The sequence below is a fragment of the Salmo salar genome, chromosome 12 (assembly GCF_965601325.2).
Source record: "Salmo salar chromosome 12, fSalSal1, whole genome shotgun sequence".
In the NCBI taxonomy this organism is placed as follows: domain Eukaryota; kingdom Metazoa; phylum Chordata; class Actinopteri; order Salmoniformes; family Salmonidae; genus Salmo; species Salmo salar.
In genome coordinates this window covers 20191787-20213859 of record NC_138302.1, presented here as the reverse complement: position 1 = coordinate 20213859, position 22073 = coordinate 20191787, and the positions used below count along the sequence as shown (strand labels likewise).

Sequence of the window (22073 nt, the reverse complement as noted above, 5' to 3'; positions counted from 1 at the left end):
TCCTGGATGTTTTGTCCTTGGGGTTTCGCCTGCCAAATAAGTTCTGTTATACTCACAGACATCAGTGTTTTAGAAACTTGGAGTGTTTTCCATCCAAATCTACTAATTATATGCATATCCTAGCTTCTGGGCCTGAGTAGCTGACAGTTTACTTTGGGCACACTTTTAATCCGGACGTGAAAATAGCACCCCCAAGCCATAAGAAGTTTTAATGATTGATACTTAAGATGATTATATATTACATAGGTGAAAAAAATCTGTCAATTGAAATAAATGAATTAGGCCCTAATCTATGGATTTCACATGACTGGGAAAACAGATATGTATCTGTTGGCCACAGATAACTTTAAAAAAGGTAGTGAGTATCTGGTGTGACCACCATTTGCCTCATGCAGTGCGACATCTCCTTCACATAAGATAATGGGTTTCATTTATTGATGTATTGAAAACATGTCATGGAAATTACCACCAGGGACTCAAAGTCAAACATAAATGAATCATTCTTTATTATCAGCAAGCTGGAGAGGTTGCAACAAACGTAATGCACCATAGTACACGTTGGTCAGGAGCTCTTTCGGGGCAGTCCTGTTAGTTCTCTTATATACTTCTTAAACAGAAAAGTTATATTTGCATGATTTACATTATTCATCCTTAACGTTTGATTCCTGCATGTAACTTATAGAACATATTCTGGGCATTCTGCCAAAAGGTCTGACTGTCTCCCCCTCACATCTCCACCCAGCACCTACAGGAACCAATGATTTATGAGACAAGATGTACAATTCAAAGAGCTCTCTTCAGACAACATTTCCCCCACACATGAATATACACCTACTATTGGTGAAACATTATTTAATGGATAATATGAGTTAATAAAATAAGATACAGCTCTGAACTCCCCCCCCCTGGTGTTCGCTCAGGGTTCCTGAATGATTAAAGCTCTTCCCACACTGATCACAGCTATAAGGCTTCTCTCCTGTGTGTATGCGCTGGTGTATAATCATGGATCCCGAGTCACTGAAGTTCTTCCCACACTGATCACAGCTATAAGGTTTCTCTCCTGTGTGTATGCGTTGGTGTTTAGTCAGGTGTCCTGACTGATTGAAGTTCTTCCCACACTGATCACAGCTATAAGGCTTCTCTCCTGTGTGTATGCGTTGATGTTTGCTCAGGGTTCCTGATCGACTGAAGCTCTTCCCACAATGATCACAGCTATAAGGCTTCTCTCCTGTGTGTATGCGCTGGTGTGTAGTCAGGGCTCCTGATTGATTGAAGCTCTTCCCACACTGATCACAGCTATAAGGCTTCTCTCCTGTGTGTATGCGTTGGTGTAGAATCATGGATCCCGAGTCACTGAAACTCTTCCCACACTGATCACAGCTATAAGGCTTCTCTCCTGTGTGTATGCGTTGGTGTTTAGTCAGGTGTCCTGACTGATTGAAGTTCTTCCCACACTGATCACAGCTATAAGGCTTCTCTCCTGTGTGTATGCGTTGGTGTTTAGTCAGGTGTCCTGACTCATTGAAGCTCCTCCCACACTGATCACAGCTATAAGGTTTCTCTCCTGTGTGTATGAGTTGGTGTCTAGTCAGGGCTCCTGTGTGATTGAAGCTCTTCCCACACTGATCACAGCTATAAGGCTTCTCTCCTGTGTGTTTGTGTTTAGTCTGGGCTCCTGACTGATTTAAGTATTTCCCACAATCAAAGCAGTTATAAGGTCCCTCCACAGAATTAATTCTCAGATGATATTTTAAGGTTTTAGATGCATGCTCTAGAGTGTGAATTTGCTCATGAATTGTCAAGTCCTGTTTAGCAAAACTCTTCCCACAGTCAGAGCAGCAGTGGTGAGGTTTCTTCCCTATACCTCTATGCTGGTGTTTCTTGAGGTGTTCTGGTCTGGAGAGACTCTTCTCTTTCTTGTCAGCATCATGATGTTGTTGAGGCTCTCCAGATGATAAGCCCCTCCCTCTAAGAGAGCAACGATTAGGGATGTCCCCTGTGAAACAAAGACATTGAATAGTTCGATTTTGCAAATATGGGTCCATAAACAGATGGGTCCTTCCTTGAAATGAATGCCATTTGCTTCCCTTTTATATTTTTCCAGTAGAAATTGTGCACCAGTATTACATTTTACATCTGTTATTAAATAATATGAATAAAGACTTGCTAAAGTGACAAAATTCTGAATTTTGAAAATTCTGAAGTCGCTCGGTCAACCCTGTGTAACTTCTAGAAAGATTTTAACCCAACTAATACAATAATTTCTCCAAGTTTTACCATCATTGAGTAAAGTTACAAGAGCAGAATAATATGATTATTGTGAATAGTCAATTAGTGTAAGAGTTTGATTTAAACGTTGACATGCTTTGAAGTAACAATTTCCCTAAAAAACCTGTTTACATGGACACATCTGAAATCAGGCTACCTGACGGGACTTTGATAAATGCTGAAAATTGCCAATCAAAATAAACATTCTACCACAGCGACTATGTTATTATTTTGAAGCAGTATATAGTTTGTATGTGAAAACTATTTCTAAGCTGTATACTTTCAGTTTTTCCTGAAGTCACTGCACTCGAGCAAAAGAATGAAGCTTGCGCTGCTTGTGTTAGCACATGCACAGATTAAACACACCTCTATAACTCTGATTAAGGTGTTTACATGTCCTAATCATTCTACAGATTGTTCAGAAAACCAGGTATTTTTAAAGGCGTATCCTTACTTCGGTTATTACCTTACACCAATTAAGATAAGCAGATTAAGGTGTTTACATGACTAATGCCATACTCGGCCTACTGCCATAACTAGTTTAATGTCAAATTATGAGTGTGCATGTAAAGCCCTAGTTATTTGGTTACTTCGACAGTCATTTCTGAACATTATTTATTTCATGTAATTAGTGATTCATTTACATCTGTCCCTCATTTTAAGATCAACCCATGTTTTAATATGGTGAAACTGTTCCTGACATTTTTTGGGCAAAAGAAACACTGAATGTCAAATCATAGAGTAAAAGCAGGTGAGCTGGTTCTAGTCTTATCGATTCTATGTTGTTTTTTGTAGAAAACTGAGCAAGTGAACCATTTTACCCAGAAATTGGTAGAATAATTTTTTTGTGTGAAGCTAGCATTCAATTTCCACTCCCTGTGGAACAAAACTAGCTTCCATTACCCCAGTCATAAGCAAATTTGTGGCTGATTTAAAGGGCTATTTTACCACTGTAAACTAGTGGTTTTGTTGTTTTCAGTAATCCCGTTACTTTATTTAGCACATTGGCACTTAATACAGTATGTATTTTCATATAACCTTGAGATGGGAAAACATGTTATGAAATTGAACATGTGCTCTTCATGAAAGAATGTCAAAATTAGGTTAAATCAAACATTTTTGGGGGGGACCAAGTTACACTTCTCAAACTTGTGTGGAACTACCAAATATTTTCATCAATATATAATTAACCAATTAATTGTTACAGAAGCAGACTAATCCACACACCATGGTTCTTACTTAATGAAATAAAATCTCCATCTTCCTCTTCTCCTTCTCGTCTCTCAGTTCCACTCTGCCCCGGTGTTTTCCTACAGTCGACCAGAACCAGTAGTAAAGTACGGAGAGGCAGTCGACCTGGGGACTCCTGGAGGGTGGAGGGGGACGGGCTAGCTTTGTCCTGTTGGCCACAAGAAGTTTACAGTTGATCATTAAACCAAATATTGTATTAATTCAGTCTAAACCTCTGATTTGGGTGCAACCCTCAAATATCTCATTTTACCTGAAATGTTCAATCGTTCACTACAACCCACAAATCTAAGAGCATTGGATTGGTGGAGGCATGGGCTAGTTTCCACCATATTTCTTGTACCAGTCATTTCCTATCAAAACAGAGCAGAAGAGGAGAAGCAAGAGGGACAATAGGGCCCAAAATCTGGCTTCTGGCTTATTTGATCATACATACATTTTCGTAACGAGTAGGTTGTTAGGAGTGTATTGGTAAAAGTAGGACACGTGACATCCCAGCAACTTTGAGAAAAAACTATGGAAGTAGTACCTGGTCGTCACTAGTTACCACAAACAAAGCCATAAACCCCACCCATTTCTACAACTAATGTGATTTTAACCCTAACTTGAAAACACAAACTTTATGCCTAACCATAAATAAATAAAAATATGATATAGATGGTTGACATTGTGGCAACTAGTGAAAACATGCATATCTGCCCTCTCATTGGCTGTAATCGTCCCACCTGATCTTGACTCTTCTCGATAGCCTTCAAGTGGCGTTTCAAACTGAACAGACCTCAGCCCTTGAATTGCGTTTTACATCCGAGTGTACCTTAAAACGTCCCTTGCCCAAGCGAGGGAGAGTGATAATCGGAGGCAACGTCCTTGGTGGAAATCTTGAAGTTTAACTTCATTGGGAAAATGGGCAGCATTGGGAAGTTTGGATGAAAAGCGTGCCAAGAGTAAACTGCCTGTTTCTCAGGCCCAGAAGCTAGAATATGCATATAATTAGTAGATTTGGATAGAAAACTCTAAAGTTTCCAAAACTGTTCAAATAATGTCTGTGGGTATAACAGAACTCATATGGCAGGCAAAAACCTGAGAAAAATCCAACCAGGAAGTGGGAAATTTGAGGTTTGTAGTTTTTTTTAAGTGATTGCCTATCCAATATCCTGCGTCTATGGGGTCAGATTGCACTTCCTAAGGCTTCCACTAGATGTCAACAGTCTTTAGAAAGTTGTTTCAGGCTTCTATTGTGAAAGGGGAGAGAATAAGACCACTCACAGTAAGTGGCTCAGCTGAAAGCCTTTAGTTGTTAACCTGTTGGGGATAGGGGGCAGTATTTGCACGGCCGGATAAAAAACGTACCCGATTTAATCTGGTTACTACTCCTGCCCAGTAACTAGAATATGCATATAATTATTGGCTTTGGATAGAAAACACCCTAAAGTTTCTAAAACTGTTTGAATGGTGTCTGTGAGTATAACAGAATTCATATGGCAGGCAAAAACCTGAGAAGATTCCTTACAGGAAGTGGCTTGTCTGACCATTCCTTGAGCTTCTTGACTCTGTTTATTGAAGACTGAGGATCTTTGCTGTAACGTGACACTTCCTACGGCTCCCATAGGCTCTCAGAAGGCGGGAAAAAGCTGAATGATGTAATTCCAGCTCCAGGCTGAAACACATTAGCGCTTTTGGCAAGTGCTCTATCAGAGGACAATGGGCTGAGGCGTGTGCACGAGTCGACCCCATGTTTTATTTTCTTTCGTCTGTGAACCTAAACACGCTTTCCCGGTCGGAATATTATCGCTTTTTTATATTGAAGCAACATCTCAAGACATCAGTCAGGAAGTTAACACTCGGGCGCAAATGGTTCTTCCAAATGGACAATGATTCCAAGCAAACTTCCAAAGGTGTGGCAAAATGGCTTAAGGACAACAAAGTCAAGGTATTGGAGTGGCCATCACAAAGCCCTGACCTCAATCCTATAGAAAATGTGTGGGCAGAACTGAAAAAGTGTGTGCGAGCAAGGAGGCCTACAAACCTGACTCAGTTACACCAGCTCTGTCAGGAGCAATGAGCCAAAATTCAACAACTTATTGTGGGAAGCTTGTGGAAGGCTACCTGAAACGTTTGACCCAAGTTAAACAATTTAATTGCAATGCTACCAAATTCTAATTGAGTGTATGTAAACTTCTGACCCACTGGGAATGTGATGAAAGAAAGAGCTGAAATAAATCATTGTCTACCATTATTCTGACATTTCACATTCTTAAAAAAAAGTGGTGATCCAAACTGACCTAAGACAGGGAGTTTTTACTAGGATTAAATGCCAGGAATTGTGAAAAACTGAGTTTAAATGTATTTGGCTACGGTCTATGTAAACTTCCGACTTCAACTGTACCTTCCTAATACAAGTACATGTCTAGTGGTTCCTGTAAATGATTAACTAATGTGCATGTCCAATAGCCTTCAGAAGACCAGGCATGACCCAGAATGGTTAAGCCTGTATTGACTCAGCTTGCACAAACACATTGGTTCTGCTTACACATATACTAATGGTTAACCCTATATCGATTCTGCTTACTACTTCTAAGAAAACAGTATAGGTACTGGAAAATCCAACACTTGCACTCCTGTCAGGTAGCTAGCTACAGTTACCCGTAGCTGGCTAGCTAGTTTCATAGTTTGGTAATTTATTCCAATACATTTCAGAATTGCACTCCTCACTACAAAACTAACCCAATTTGCCAACACTAATATATATTTTTATAATTGCAAGCTAGCTTAATATTTTTACTGAGATACTGAAAATGCAGGTTGCTGATAAAATTTTACACTTAGCGGCCACCAGAGTTTGACATGTGACGACAGTTTGCAATGATTTGTGGGTCATATCAACCCCGTTGTTCACTCACTCCTTCAAGCTAAATCTAGGGCCAATGTTAGACCTCCCTTAAGATGGCAATCAAACTGCATCCGGTTTCGACGGGGATACCACCAAGGGGAAAACTACGTGTTTGGACTGCAGCCATTTATTTTCTTTGTTAGAACGGCCACTTGAATATCTGGTAAAATAATGGCTAATGTGTAAGAAATCAGTGAAGGAATGTGAACATGTGCACTCTTCGGGAGGGAGGAGAGAATTAGGTCATAGTCACAGATTTCTAAACATGATTGTATGAACTGCCTTAATTTTGCTGGACCCCAGGAAGAGTAGCTGCTGCGTTGGCAGCTAATGGGGATCTATAATACATACTGTAATGAAACAAGTAGGGAGCAGGTCTCGCACCCTCGACCTTCTATCCCGAAGTCCAACTAGCTATAGAATGCCGCAAAAGCATGCTCAAGCGGTAGAGTCGATATCCGCGCTTATAAACCCAGGGTCGTTACAATACAAATGATATAGTTGTAGGCTACTTTAAAAAAAAAATGTAACCTTTAATTTACTAGGAAAGTCCGATATAGAAACAAAAACGTATTTACAATGACGGCCTATGAACAATGGATGAATAGCCTTGTTCAGGGACAGAACGACAGATGTTTACCTTGTCAGCTCGGGGATTCGGTTATTGACCCAATGCTCTAACCACTAGGCTACCTGCCGCCCCAAACAGAACACAGCAATGTGGAGGTTCAAAGATGATGAAAACTAGGCCTAGACATTTTATACAACACAGCGGGCATATAATGTTAAAACCAGACTTACTCGATCCATCCTTTGTATGATATGAACTGCTGTCCGAGTCAACAATTTGTTGTTGTCCTTTTCCTCTTTAGGGTTTTATGGCAGACTACACCTATTGCCGCCACCTACTGCACGGCGGGTGAACGAAGAAGAAAAATATCCATCCAAATGATTTCTATCGTAGGTAAAGAATTCATGCAGTACATCTCTCCATGTGTAAAATCTTCATGAATTTGTTCCATTATAAATCTACTGATGTCTTGCCACAGATTCTTTACATGAATACCATTAAAAAAAAGATGCAACACTGTTTCTGGGTGGTCATTTCAAAAAGTACATTTTGAATGTATCTATTTCTTTGTACTTCTTCATATAGTTGTTGGCAGGGTAATATGAATGAATAATTTTATAATAAACTTCCTTAATTGTGTTAGTAAGTAGTATGTGTGAGACAACAGATATTATCAATAAAACGATTCCAGTAAGGCATGACATAAAGTATATAGATAGATACAAAATCTTGTTGATACAAGGCAAGTACCGCTCTGTTGTTGAACGGACCAAAACAAAAACAAATCTTTACTACTGTTGAGTCAACAGCGGTAATCGAAGGTAGGTTCTGAGGGTCTTAACATGTTCCTGCATAATAAAGCAACACCTGAGGGAATGGAGACTAAAACAATTGAAAACTCTTTAGGCGTTATAGGGATCTTGTAAAGTGAAAAGAATGAGTCATTATTAAGTAAAAGACCCTCTGCATTTACAAGTTGTCTCACCAATAGGATATTATTTCTGAACCAATATTCTAAAAACAAAGATGTATTGTTATACAATATGTGCTGATTATTCCAGATATAATATACGTGTGGAGAGAAATTATGCTTCTAAATAAAGGTCCATGACTAGAAAACCTGCCAATGAAAAGCGGAGCTTCACTGGAACTTTGTCAATATTATAATTGCATACCAACATGAAGTTAAGGCCACCAAAAGTAGAAAAGACATAATGAGGAATGCAGTCCCACATAGAAGTGGGTCTTCTTATGAAGTCTTTTATCAAATTGATCTATAAAGTATTGTTTAAGGTAGGAATGTCTAGGAAATTCAGCCCACCATACTCATTACTTCTGCGTTATGAAAGGAACTAAACACGGACACGAATGATCCATTGGTAGTTCGTTGTAACCAAGTGTTGGTGCTAACCGTGTGTTATTGGATGCTAGCATGCTAGTTAGCTATGGCGTCATAGGATACCACTTCCAAGCATCTGCCTCTAACCCTAGGAAGCTCTTTGCCACCTTCTCCTCCCTCCTGAATCCTCCTCCCTCTCTGTGGATGACTTCGTCAACCATTTTGAAAAGAAGGTTGATGACATCCGATCCTTGTTTGTTAAGTCAAACGACACCGCTGGTCCTGCTCACATTGCCCTACCCTATGCTTTGACCTCTTTCTCCCCTCTCTCTCCAGATGAAATCTTGCGACTTATGACGGCCGGCCGCCCAACAACCTGCCCGCTTGACCTTATCCCCTCCTCTCTTCTCCAGACCATTTCCGGAGACCTTCTCCCCTACCTCACCTCGCTCATCAACTCATCCTTGACCGCTGGCTACGTCCCTTCTGTCTTCAAGAGAGCGAGAGTTGCACCCCTTCTCAAAAAACCTACACTCGATCCCTCCGATGTCAACAACTGCAGACCAGTATCCCTTCTTTCTTTTCTCTCAAACTCTTGAGCGTGCCGTCCTTGGCCAGCTCTCTTGCCATCTCTCTCAGAATGACCTTCTTGATCCAAATCAGTCAGGTTTCAAGACTGGTCATTCAACTGAGACTGCTCTTCTCTGTGTCACGGAGGCTCTCCACACTGCTAAAGCTAACTCTCTCTCCTCTGCTCTCATCCTTCTAGACCTATCTGCTGCCTTTGATACTGTGAATCATCAGATCCTCCTCTCCAAGTTGGGCATCTCCGGCGCGGCTCACTCTTGGATTGCGTCCTACCTGACAGGTCGCTCCTACCAGGTGGCGTGGCGAGAATCCGTCTCCGCACCACGTGCTCTCACCACTGGTGTCCCCCAGGGCTCAGTTCTAGGCCCTCTCCTATTCTCGCTATACACCAAGTCACTTGGCTCTGTCATATCCTCACACGGTCTCTCCTATCATTGCTATGCAGACGACACTCAATTAATCTTCTCCTTTCCCCCTTCTGATAACCAGGTTCGAGGTTCTACCTGAAACTCAAAAGGGTTCTTCCAAGGGTTCTCTATGGGGACAGCTGAAGAACCCTTTAAGTTTCTAGATAGCACCTTTTTTCGAAAGAGTGTAGTGTTGTTACGCCCACTTCTCGACAACACTTCAACCATCCAAATAAATTATGTCATGGAGCATAACCATGGCGATGATGATTTGTGAGACATCATTGCAAAGACAATCCCCAATAGTGACTTAATGACATTTGGAATTCCTGACATCATTTGTTTGGCTTCTAACTGTTAGAGAGGATGGAGGCATCTGAAATGTCACCTGACAGTATATAGGGAATAGGATGCCATTTCAGACACAGACTATGTGTAGGTCTATTCTAGTCTGGTGAATGGATGGTGTAATAGATTGGTCTATTAACATGGTAATCTGCCTAGATACGATTATCACTTACCTGAATTGTTGTTACCATTTTTATGAGCTTAAAACATAAACACCTACGTGAAAGGTACTGTTTACTTGAATGGTAATCATGTCAGCATGGAGTAACAGCCATTTACAGCATTTTTTGTTCATTTTTCTTCCTCTTCCCCAGTCCACTTAAACTTTTCTTATTTATTTCCCATGAGCTTCACCCGAGTACCCACAAGTAGCTGGAAAACAACTGTGTTAAGCCTCTTACAGTTTATCCTGTAACCTCTGAACTTTTATAGAACATGTTGCCTCAAACATGCCCGTGTTGTACTACCATTTTTTGAAATAGTAAAGTTTCCCAAATGAGCTCCTCTCTCCTGTCCAGTTGTTATTATTTGTTGTTCTATAGGTGATGAAACCTAAAATACTACAAAGGTAATCAAAAGAACAAACGTGTGGATTGTAAATGGAGCAGCCACACACCTGTCAGGAAGAACATACAGAACTATCGCAGAGGATATTAGCCCAGAGAACAGTAGCGATGGAAAATGGCTACTATGCAAGGCATGAGTGGATGAGTACAAAGAATCGCGGGAGGATTTTGAAAGCTATCTTGAGCTTTTGGAGCTATGGATGTTTGCAAATGACATTAAAGAAGACAAGAATGTCAGTGTGTTTCTTTCTGTGATCGGTGCAGAAACATATGGTCTATTAAAGAGACTGATCACACCTGATACACCAAGTACTTTGCAGTATGAAGAATTGAAGCTAGTGTTGCTAGCTCACTACAAACCAAAACCTCTGGTGATTGCGGAGCAATTTAATTTGAAAAAATGTAACCAGAAGGAAGGAGAGTATGTGCCTGATTATGCGATGGCTTTGCGATAGCTGTCCGCTAATTGTGTTTTTGGTCCATCTAGGAAAGGCATTGAGAGATCAGTTTGTAAGTGGACTGTGCTCTGAAGCTTTGCAGCACAAGATGCTAGCAGAGAAGGATCTAACCTTCAGAAAGGCATGTGAGATGGCATTGTCAATGGAGTTAGCTTCCAAGAACACCAGGGAGATTTCAGAGTAACAAAAGAGGCTCAATCAGTAAATGCAGTGAATAAAAATGCTAAAACATTTCCCAGGAGAGGAAAAGGACAGTTCAAGGGCAGAAATGACAATGGAGAGAAACAGTATAAAAAAATGACAAGGCAAGAGAATTCTGGTCAGCAACCATGCTACATGTGCAGAGGAAAACATTCTGCTCGTGGTTGCAGATTCAGCAATGAGAAATGCATGTCTGTTCTAAATTTGGACACATTGCCTCTTCATGTAGGAACCGCAGAGCAGGACAGACACAGTATGTTGTTGCTGCTGAGAGCAATGGCAAGAGTAAGGAGGATGATTCAGAGTTTTTTGGGGTGTATACAGTTTACACTTCTTCCAATGGGAAAAGGGCATTACAATAAACGTCACATTGGATGGAAAGGATTTGGACATGCAGTTAGACACAGAGGCCGCTGTCTCTCTGGTCTCGGAACTGTGTTACCATGATGCTCTGACTCACCTGCCGTTAAAGAAAACGCAGTGAGAAAATTCCTTTGCTAGGTGAGACCATTCCTTTGGTGGGTGAGACGATTCCTTTGCTAGGTGAGACCATTCCTTTGCTGGGTGAGACCGTTCCTTTGCGAGGTGAGAAGGTTCCTTTGCGAGGTGAGAAGGTTCCTTTGCGAGGTGAGAAGGTTCCTTTGCAAGGTGAGAAGGTTCCTTTGCGAGGTGAGAAGGTTCCTTTGCGAGGTGAGAAGGTTTTTTTGCGAGGTGAGAACATTCCTTTGCGAGGTGAGAACATTCCTTTGCGAGGTGAGAATATTCCTTTGTGAGGTGAGAACATTCCTTTACGAGATGATAATCGATGGTGATTCAAAGTGGTTGGAAGTTTTTTACATAACTTCAATGACATCAATGAACTTCATTGAAAACCTACGAAGGCTGTTTGCAGCCTATGGATTGTGCAAAGAAATTGTCTCTGATAATGGACCCCAGCTGGTCTCTTCTGATTTTAAACAATTCTTAAAAAACAACGGAATCAAGCAGACCCTTCCTGCTTACCATCCTCCCTCGAATGGTGCAGCAGAAAGGTCAGTCCAGATACTCAAGCGTGCTCTGATAAAACATTTTGGAGGACAACAGACAATCTACTGTCTTTCTCAAGCATCGCTGAGCCAATGTTCCGCAGTACCCCCCACAAAGTCACGTCGGACCCCTGCTGAGCTCTTCCTGAAGCGCCAGATCCGAACACGCTTCAAAATACTCCGACCTGACTTAACTAAACCAGTGGAAGAAAAACATGCCAAACAAAAGAAACACCATGACCATGGTAGACTACACCTTCAAGTTTTCCAGGAGGAAGAACAAGTGCGACAGGGAAAGAGAAATGGATTCATGCGACAGTAATCTGGATACTGGGACCTGTGACTAATCTCATTCAGGACGGAAAGAGAAAACGTTTAAATCACTGTGTAGATTTATTGTTAGGCCTCATTAAATAAAGCTGATTATATTGTGTTATTTAATACATGGAGCGTACTAAGTGAAATCAAACCCAGCATATACTTTTGTTTAAAAGGGATAGTTAAACCCAGAATCATTCTCATGATAAATTATACAAAACATATTACTAAAAATCAAAACAATTACGAAGTTAGTCGTAGTGTAACACTAACGAAACAAGTACGACAAACCAGGGGCGGAAGACACAGATCAACCACGCGCAGCGAGTGGAGCAATCAAGAGGAGAGGCAGCCATGTGGCCAGCTGCTCCAGGCTGCAAACACCCAGGGAGTGTACTTCCACGCAAGATATTACGCTTACCAGTGACTTACCAAGCGAAGTTCAGAAAGTTTGTACCTCAAACCATACGGACGTCCGCCGAGAAAATTAAAGACCCCATGGCCGTGTGTCGCGGCCATGGGGTGTAGATATAGGGCCGGATCCCAGACGTGACACAGGTGTGCACAGGAGGGAATCTGTAAATCCTCACCTCGAATGTATCCCTCCACCACGGAGTGATACCAATATAGTGACACATAACCACCAGCTTACATGGGTAAAATAGTCAATTAAAATGAACCATAAAACTGCTTATGACCGGGGAATGGAAGGTTGCTTTGTGAAACAAGGAGTGGCAATTGAATGCAATCTTCACAAAAAAATGAAATTGTAAAACATTTCTTGCATGTCTATGAATGGGGAGAGGGTTGAATTGCTCAGTTTTGCACCACAAAAAGCAGTAACTTGATAAAAAGAGTAGAACCAGCTCACCTGCTTTTACTCTGATTTGACTATTAGATGTTCGATGTTTCTTTTGAAAACATATTTTTTAAGGAATAGTTTCACCATATTAAAATGAGAGTTCAGTTCATGTAACAAGGTTGACCTTAAAATGAGGGTCACTAATCACATTGATAATAATCTTCAGAAAGGACTTTGTCAAAGCAACAAAATATCTAGTTCTCCTTCAATGAGTGTGTTTACATGCACACTCATCATTTGACATTATACTAGTTATGGCAGTAGGCCGAGTATGGCATTCGTCATGTAAACACCTTACTCTGCTTATCTTAATTGGCTTAAGTTGACAATCAAAGTGACGCTGTTAAAAACACCTGGTGTTCTGAGCAATTTGTCAATATATTAGGACACGTGAAGGCCTTCATCAGATTCATAGAGGCATATTTAATCTGCATATGTTCTAGCACAAGCATCGCAAGCTTCCTTCTTTTGCTCGAGTGCAGTGAGTTCAGGAAAACTGAAAGTATGCAGCTTAGAAATAGTTTTCACATACAAACTTAATATGTCCAAAATCGGAATCAAATATGCTAATCAAAAATAACATGGATGCTGTGGTAGTACGTTTATTTTGATAGGCAGTTTTCTGCATTTATCAAGGTCCCATCAGTTAACCTGCTATTCATTATCTTTGTTTCACAGGGGACAGCCCTAACCGTTGCTCTCTCAGTGGGAGGGGCTTATCATAAGGGGAGCCTCAACAACAACATGATGCTGACAAGACGTCTCTCCAGAAGAGTCTCTCCAGATCAGAACGTCTCAATAAACACCAGCAGAGACTTATAGGGAAGAAACCTCACAACCACTGCTCTGACTATGGGAAGAGTTTTGCTAAACAGAGAAATTGGTCATTCACCAGCGGATTCATGCTGGAGGAAGCCCTATAGCTGTGATAAGTGTGGGAAGAGTTTTGCCCGAGATTTCACCATGACCAAACACCAACTTATACACATAGGAGAGAAGCCTTATAGTTGTGATCAGTGTGGGAAGAGCTTTAATCAATCAGCAGCCCTGAGCACACACCAACCCATACACACTGGAGAGAGACAGGAGTAAGGTGTATGTGGAAAGAGCTTTGCTCAATCAGGGTCACTGAAAAAACACCAGAAAGCACAAACATGTTTTCTTTCTTCTCCCTCCTCTCAGTCACCGGTTCAAGATATCTAAATAAAGTTTGAACAGAAAACATATTGTAAAGAGTCAGCTCTGGAACCATATGTATCGAGCTTCTTGGAGTAGGAGTGCTGTGGGTTGGCGGTGGGGGTGTTCAGAGCTGTATCTTATTTCAGTAACTCCTCTTATCCATGAATTAATTGTATAATGTAGAATAATGTTTCAACAATACAAGGTGTGTATTCATGTATTCAATAGATCAATAAATTAAATCCATTATCTGCTCAACAACGTCTGCTTATCACATTCATTATGTTTTTTAAATCTAATAATACATTTTTAAAAGGACAATGGTCCTCTTGTATAATTCGTTTGGTGCTAAAAGATGTTCACATATTTATTTTAAAACCCTTCACCAGGTTTTAGTGTAGCTGACGGGACATATGGAAGTACAGAAGACATAGGACTATTAGTGTCGTCAAATTATGTTGTTGCATTTATTTTAAAGGATTTTAATAGTGATATCTTTGAACTTTCCTTATTGTATATTAAGTGTGCTCCAGAAAGATGTTCACACATTTTATTGTGAATCGAATGATGTGTTGGTTGTTAGGAAAAGGCATCATGAGGGCAGGAAGCCAGCTCTGCCCATCAGTACTTATAGGTTATGTCAACCATAGACCTCACACTCTTCTGTTTTCTCACGGCCAGTAAGGTCTCCTACCAAACTTCTCTCTCGTCACACTGGAAATACACTTCATAATATCTTACCATTCTTCTTTTAATTGGTGGTATGTTATGTGGAATGAATGTTTGCATGTAAATGTCATTGTAAAACATACATACGAATGTGGTTTCATGTTTTCTTGTTTTGTTTTACATTGCTGATTGCATACACATTTTTTTAAATATGTATTTTTTTAAATGTTTAGTTGAATTATGTAGAAGAGACCAGGATATGTTGTTGCCCTGTGTCCCAATACTCAATGTTGTAGTCATGGTCCTGAGAATGAAACATGTTTTGAACAATCAACAGAGATTCACGTGTCTTACAGCGCTACACATCTGTTATAATAAGTGCTTTTACCTGCTTAATTGAAGTATCAGGTGTAGTTTTTCACCAGTTATACAGTGTGTTTGTTGTCTCTCTTTCTGTTTAATGCTGCAGGGAGGGAGATGCAACAATAGCCTTGAGAACAACTGGACTCAAATAGAACTCTGTTCCAAGTTGCTGTCAGGAAAAAGTAGACGATAGCAGACAGCAGGATTCTTAGTGAAAGGGGTGTTGTTTAACGTTTTCTTGGCTTTACTCAACCTGTATAGATTAGGTAGAATCTTATCCAGGAACTTTCTGAAGTAAGATTAGCCTGGGGCAGCAGGTAGCCTAGTGGTTAGAGCGTTGGGAAAGTAACTGAATGGTTGCTAAATCGAATCCCCGAGCTGACAAGGTAAACATCTGTAGTTCTGCCCTTGAACAAGGCAGTTATCCCACTGTACCTAGGCCGTCATTGTAAATAAAAATGTGTTCTTATCTGACTTGCCTAGTTAAATAAAGATGTGAGATGTTATGCTGTCATAACGTAATTGCGCTTGAATATCTAAATAGATGTTTGATTGCTCTGGTCTAGGGGTTCATCAGTTGCACCCTTGAGACTGGAATTCTATCACGGCAACCCCCTAATCCTTATCTGAACTCTGTGACAACAAAGTAACTGTACTGTAGCCTACACATTTCTTGTCTTAGTAAGAAACACTGAAGAAAACAATTGCTTCCACGATGGATCCGGTAAGTCTGGTTTCCATTTAACAGTATAGGCCTGCTGTGCTGTATAAAATGTCTAGGACTTGTTTTCATCATCTTTGATCCTCCACATTCCTGTGTTCGGTTTAAACTGCTGGATAAAAATAAACATGATTGTAAAACTTGTTAGGATGTTTTTTCCGTCAGCAAAGTAGTCTATAACTATATCATGTTTGGAAATCTGTCATATTACCTAATGTATCTCTACTTCCTCCCAAACTGTGCACTTGTTCACCTCCACTGATTTGAAAATCTAATGATCCATTATATGACCAGATACTCACTCTGACAGTGAAAATACATATTCTTCTTTGGGGTTTATCGGTGGTTGGCATCCAACTTTATGGTACATTACACCACCTAATGTACTAGAGTGTGGGCCAGCAACAGGGATCGAGGAACTAAATCCTATCTGCCAGCCCCTTTTCTCTTAAAAAGTAGAAATATTTGCGACTGTATCTAATGATGTTGTACTTATTAAACTAAATTCCTGCTCACACGCTGGAGAGAATCCTTACTCCTGTCTTTGTGGTGTTAGAGACATTCTATAGGAAGAGAGACTTCAAACAACATATTTATAAGATTTGCAGAAATGAAGCAATCAACCATCACTAAGAATAGTCAGTGTTGAAAGCTCAATGAACAGAGCTGTCTTTCACCTTTTGTTGAAAGTACATCCTTTTATCTTTGACAGTTAGCAGCTGTGCAGAAACAGGCACTGGAAACAGAGTTGTAAGAAGTAATTTAGCTTGTCTGTGTAGATCAAGATGGCTGATATCAGCACCACTCTGTTCCTCCCTGCACTTCCCACAGTTACATTTCTGTCGATTGTAAACACAGGAGGTCACATATTGCGGTAGCACCCAAGCAGCTTGTAAGGTGGGTCGTACAAAGGCGACCAAGGCACGGCGTGTGAAGTGCTCATATTTTACTTTAATGAAACACTATATAAAAAAATAACAGAAACCACTGACAACAGTTCCGTCAGGTGAACATACACTAAACAGGAAACAACTACCCACAAACAACAGGAAAAAACACCCCTACTAAATATGACCTCCAATTAGAGGCAACGAGGAACAGCTGCCTCCAATTGAAGGTCAACCCAAGAAACCCCAACCTAGATATAGACAAACTAGAAATCCAACATAGAAATAGAGAACATAGAACAAAAAAATAACTTATATTCCCCCCCCCCGCCAAGGTGCAGACTCGGAATGCAACAAAACCAACCCCCCCCCCCCCCCCAAAAAAACAAAAAAAACACAAAGGGAGGGTAGGGTGGGTGCAAAATGTCTATGGCGGCGACTCTGGATCAGGGCGTAGTACCCCCACTGCCCGCTGAACTGCCGCTGAAGACTCTGGGTAGCAGACCTCCGCTGAAGACTCTGGGTTGCAGACCGCCGCTGAAGGCTCTGGGATGCAGACCGCCGCTGAAGACTCTGGGCTAAAAGCCGCCGCTGAAGACTCTGGGTTGCAGACCTCCGCTGAAGGCTCTGGGTTGCAGACCTCCGCTGAAGGCTCTGGGTTGCAGACCTCCGCTGAAGGCTCTGGGTTGCAGACCTCCGCTGAAGGCTCTGGGATGCAGACCTCCGCTGAAGGCTCTGGGATGCAGACCTCCGCTGAAGGCTCTGGGATGCAGACCCTCCGCTGAAGGCTCTGGGATGCAGACCTCCGCTGAAGGCTCTGGGATGCAGACCTCCGCTGAAGGCTCTGGGATGCAGACCTCCGCTGAAGGCTCTGGGTAGCAGACCTCCGCTGAAGGCTCTGGGTAGCAGACCTCCGCTGAAGGCTCTGGGTAGCAGACCTCCGCTGAAGGCTCTGGGTAGCAGACCTCCGCTGAAGGCTCTGGGTAGCAGACCTCCGCTGAAGGCTCTGGGTAGCAGACCACCGCTGAAGGCTCTGGGTAGCAGACCACGCTGAAGGCTCTGGGTAGCAGACCACGCTGAAGGCTCTGGGTTGCAGACCACGCTGAAGGCCGAGTACTCACAGCAGGCACTGGCTGTACCGGGTTATGGATGCGCACTGGAGGGAGAGTGCGTGGAGCAGGAATCGGTCTCACCGGACTGGGAAGACGCACTAATGGCCGAGTGCTCACAGCAGGCACTGGCTGTACCAGGTTATGGAGGCGCACTGGAGGGCGAGTGCGGGGAGCAGGATCAGGACGTACTGGGCTGGGCAGGCGCACTGGAGGCCTGGTGCGTGGGGCTGGCTTTCGAGGCGCCAGACTAGTAACACGCACCTCAGGGCTAATGCGGGGAGCAGGAACAGGACGTACTAATGGCCGAGCGCTCACAGCAGGCACCGGCTGTACCGGATTATGGCTGCGCACTGAAAGGAGAGTGCGGGGAGCAGGAACAAGACGTACTGGATTATGGAGGCGTACCAGAGAGAGAGTGCAAGAGGCAGGCACATGCTCACCACAATAGGCACGGGGAGTTGGCTCAGGGCTCACCCCTGGCCCAGCCAAACTACCCGTGTGCCCCCCACAACATTTTTGGGGCGGGGCTGCCTCTCGTTCTTCCCCGGTAGGCTCCGATATTTTTCAATAACTTGCCCCCAAGTCCAGTTTCTCCTCTCCATCCATTCCATGTATGACCAGGTGTCCATCTCTACCTGGGCACGCCGCTTGATCCAGTCATGGTGGGTAGTTCTGTAACATGGGTTGTACAAAGGGGACCAAGGCGCGGCGTGTGAAGTGCTCATATTTTACTTTAATGAAATACTATAACCAAAAACAACCGACAACAGTTCCGTCAGGTGAACATACACTAAACAGGAAACAACTACCCACAAACAACAGGAAAAAAACACCCCTACTAAATATGACCTCCAATTAGAGGCAACGAGGTACAGCTGTCTCCAATTGAAGTTCAACCCAATAAACCCCAACCTAGATATAGACAAACTAGAAATCCAACATAGAAATAGAGAACATGGAACAAACACAAAAAACACCCCCTGTCACGCCCTGACCACTCTACCATAGAAAATAACAACTTATATTGGTCAGGACGTGACACAGCTCATAAATCTGTACGATCAGATTTATGACTAAGTCACACAAGACACGCCTGTATCTGCAAAAAATTGTAGCATAAAACAATAGACAAATCTCTCAGTAAAATAGTAACATATAACAATAGACAATTCTCTCAGTAAAATAGTAACATATAACAATAGACAATTCTCTCAGTAAAATAGTAACATATATAACAATAGACAATTATCTCAGTAAAATAGTAACATAAAACAATAGACAATTCTCTCAGTAAAATAGTAACATAACAATAGACAATTCTCTCAGTAAAATAGTAACATATAACAATAGACAATTCTCTAAGTAAAAACAGTATAGTATGTCTAATTTAACAGTATAGTAGAATAATAGAATATTAAAATGTCCACCACAGTGGAAAGAGATTTGCTCATTCAGGGTCACTGATAAAACACCAGAAAGCACAAATGTGTCATCTTTTATCTCCCTCCTCTCCGGCACCGGTTCCAGATCCCTAATTAAAGTTTCAATAGACTACTCTTTATAAGATGTTTTCTATCTCCCATTCTCAAACAGTTTACTAAGTCTAATTACCATGGTAACCTATGTATCATAATATGCAGCTCTGGATACATATGTATCAAGTGTGTTGGAATAGGAGTGCTGATCTAGGATCAGGTCCCCTATCCATGTATTCTCATTTTGATCTAAATGGCTTAATGTCATCATGGAAAATGTCATAGTGAACCGTTTGTGTGTAGTGGGGGATGTTGAGGTGGGTGGGGTTGTTCAGAGCTGTATCTTATTTCATGAAATCCTATTATCAATTAAATAATTGTATAATGTAGAATAATGTTTCAACAATACTAGGTGTGTATTCATGAATTCAGTAGATCAGTATATTAAAACCATTATCTGCTCAACCACATCTGCTTCTCACTTCATTTAAGTGTTGTTTTTTATATGGACCAGAGGCCTCTTCTAGAATAAGTTTTCTCCAAAAAGATCTTGACCTATTTATTGTAAAACCCATTAGCAGGTGTTAGTGGAGCTGATGGGACGTACAGAACAATGTAGCTATAGGAATTGTAGTTGTGATTCTCACCCTCTGTCTTCATGTGGTTCAGGTGACCATCTTTCTAAGACTTATCTTTCACTTTATTATTTAGATTTGTTACTAACTTTGTTTTCTTTCAGATCTTTTAATCAGTGCTCGATTAATCTTGCCTGGCACAATGGAACCAATGGAATAGCCCCAAGGTATGCTTATATTGTCTGTCTTTTTCTCCTCCAGGGAGACTCAGTCCAGTGTGTGACAACATATCAGGCATGGCCATGGCCCCTATTGCAGCACAGACAAGCAGGGTGACATTCACTACGCCAATGTCCACCTATCTTGCTCCAATAACCAGGAAGTACCTCTGTACTCCACTGTCCAACCTCCTCAACCAATGTTGTGAAATTTTGGGATAATCTCCGATTACATGCAGCTGGTCATCGTTATCTCTAATTGGAGATCAAACTTAAGTATGTGTTTTTCCCACCTGAATTTGTGGGAGATTGTTTTTGAGTAGTGTATGTTTCACCTCTGCATCACGGTTTGTTGTTTTTGAAGTTTATTTGTATGTATTGCATAGTTTCACAGTTCAATGAACCATGTGGAACGATAATCACGCTGCACTTTGGTCCGCTCCTCTCTACGACAAACGTGACAATAGGATCTACTACAGGGTTTAGTATAGTATACTATAGTGTCTGCTATAGGGTTTAATATAGTATACATAGTGTCTGCTTTTGGGTTTAAGATATTATACTATAGAGTCTACTATAGGGTTTAGTATAGTATACTATAGGGTTTAAAATAGTGTACTATAGGGTCTACTACAGTGTTTAATACTGTACACTATAGGGTTTAACATAGTATACTATATGGTCTACTATAGGGTTTAATATAGCATACTATATTTTATTTATTTATTTATTTCACCTTTATTTAACCAGGTAGGCAAGTTGAAAACAAGTTCTCATTTACAATTGCGACCTGGCCAAGATAAAGCAAAGCAGTTCGACAACATACAAAAACACAGAGTTACACATGGAGTAAAACAACATGCAATCAATGATACAGTAGAAAAAAATAACACTATATACAATATGAGCAAATTATGTGAGATAAGGGAGGTAAAGGCAAAAAAGGCCATGGTGGCAAAGTAAATAAAGTATAGCAAGTAAAACACTGGAATGGTAGATTTGTTATTTGAAGAAAGTTCAAAGTTAAAATATAAATAATATGGTGCAAAGGAGCAAAATAAATAAAATAAATAAATACAGTAGGGGAATAGGTAGTAGTTTGGGCTAAATTATAGATGGGCTATGTACAGGTGCAGTGATCTGGGCGCTGCTCTGATAGCTGGTGCTTAAAGCTAGTGAGGGAGATAAGTGTTTCCAGTTTCAGCGATTTTTGTAGTTCGTTCCAGTCATTGGCAGCAGAGAACTGGAAGGAGAAACGATCAAAGGAGGAGTTGGCTTTAGGGGTGACCAGAGAGATATACCTGCTGGAGCGCGTGCTACAGGTGGGTGCTGCTATGGTGACCAGTGAGCGGAGATAAGGGGGGACTTTACCTAGCAGGGTCTTGTAGATGACCTGGAGCCAATGTGTTTGGCGACGATTATGAAGCGAAGGCCAGCCGACGAGAGCGTACAGGTTGCAGTGGTGGGTAGTATATGGGGCTTTGATGACAAAACGGATGGCACTGTGATAGACTGCATCCAGCTTGTTGAGTAGGGTATTGGAGGCTATTTTGTAAATGACATCGCCGAAGTCGAGGATTGGTAGGATGGTCAGTTTTACGAGGGTATGTTTGGCAGCATGAGTGAAGGATGCTTTGTTGCGAAATAGGAAGCCAATTCTAGATTTAACTTTGGATTGGAGATGATTGATGTGAGTCTGGAAGGAGAGTTTACAGTCTAACCAGACACCTAGGTATTTGTAGTTGTCCACAAATTCTAAGTTAGAACCGTCCAGAGAAGTGATGC

The 22073-nt window shown here is 41.5% G+C and overlaps 1 protein-coding gene and 1 long non-coding RNA gene across 4 annotated transcripts in view; one reads left to right on the top strand and one right to left on the bottom strand.

Annotated features, from left to right (window-relative positions):
- Positions 1 to 482: 482 nt before the first annotated feature.
- LOC145850163 (uncharacterized) lies at positions 483 to 7298 on the bottom strand. 2 transcript variants are annotated; one of them, XM_045690980.2, is made up of 3 exons: positions 7208 to 7298; positions 3496 to 3667; positions 483 to 1996 (listed from the first exon to the last, which is right to left on the bottom strand). In XM_045690980.2, exons 1-3 carry the CDS (start codon positions 7214 to 7216, stop codon positions 870 to 872), a joined length of 1308 nt encoding a protein of 435 aa, XP_045546936.1. In that variant the 5' UTR covers positions 7217 to 7298; the 3' UTR covers positions 483 to 869. The 2 variants fall into 2 exon arrangements, with proteins under 2 accessions (XP_045546936.1, XP_045546938.1); XM_045690982.2 differs by having other exon boundaries at positions 3508 to 3667; positions 7208 to 7297.
- Positions 7299 to 15889: 8591 nt separating this feature from the next.
- LOC106564411 (uncharacterized) overlaps positions 15890 to 22073 on the top strand; it is a 50114-nt gene continuing 43930 nt past the window's right edge. For both annotated transcript variants that reach the window (XR_001319486.3, XR_014379659.1), the window contains exons 1-2: positions 15890 to 16024; positions 20235 to 20297. This is a non-coding gene — a long non-coding RNA (uncharacterized LOC106564411). The remainder of the gene's footprint in view (positions 16025 to 20234; positions 20298 to 22073) is intronic.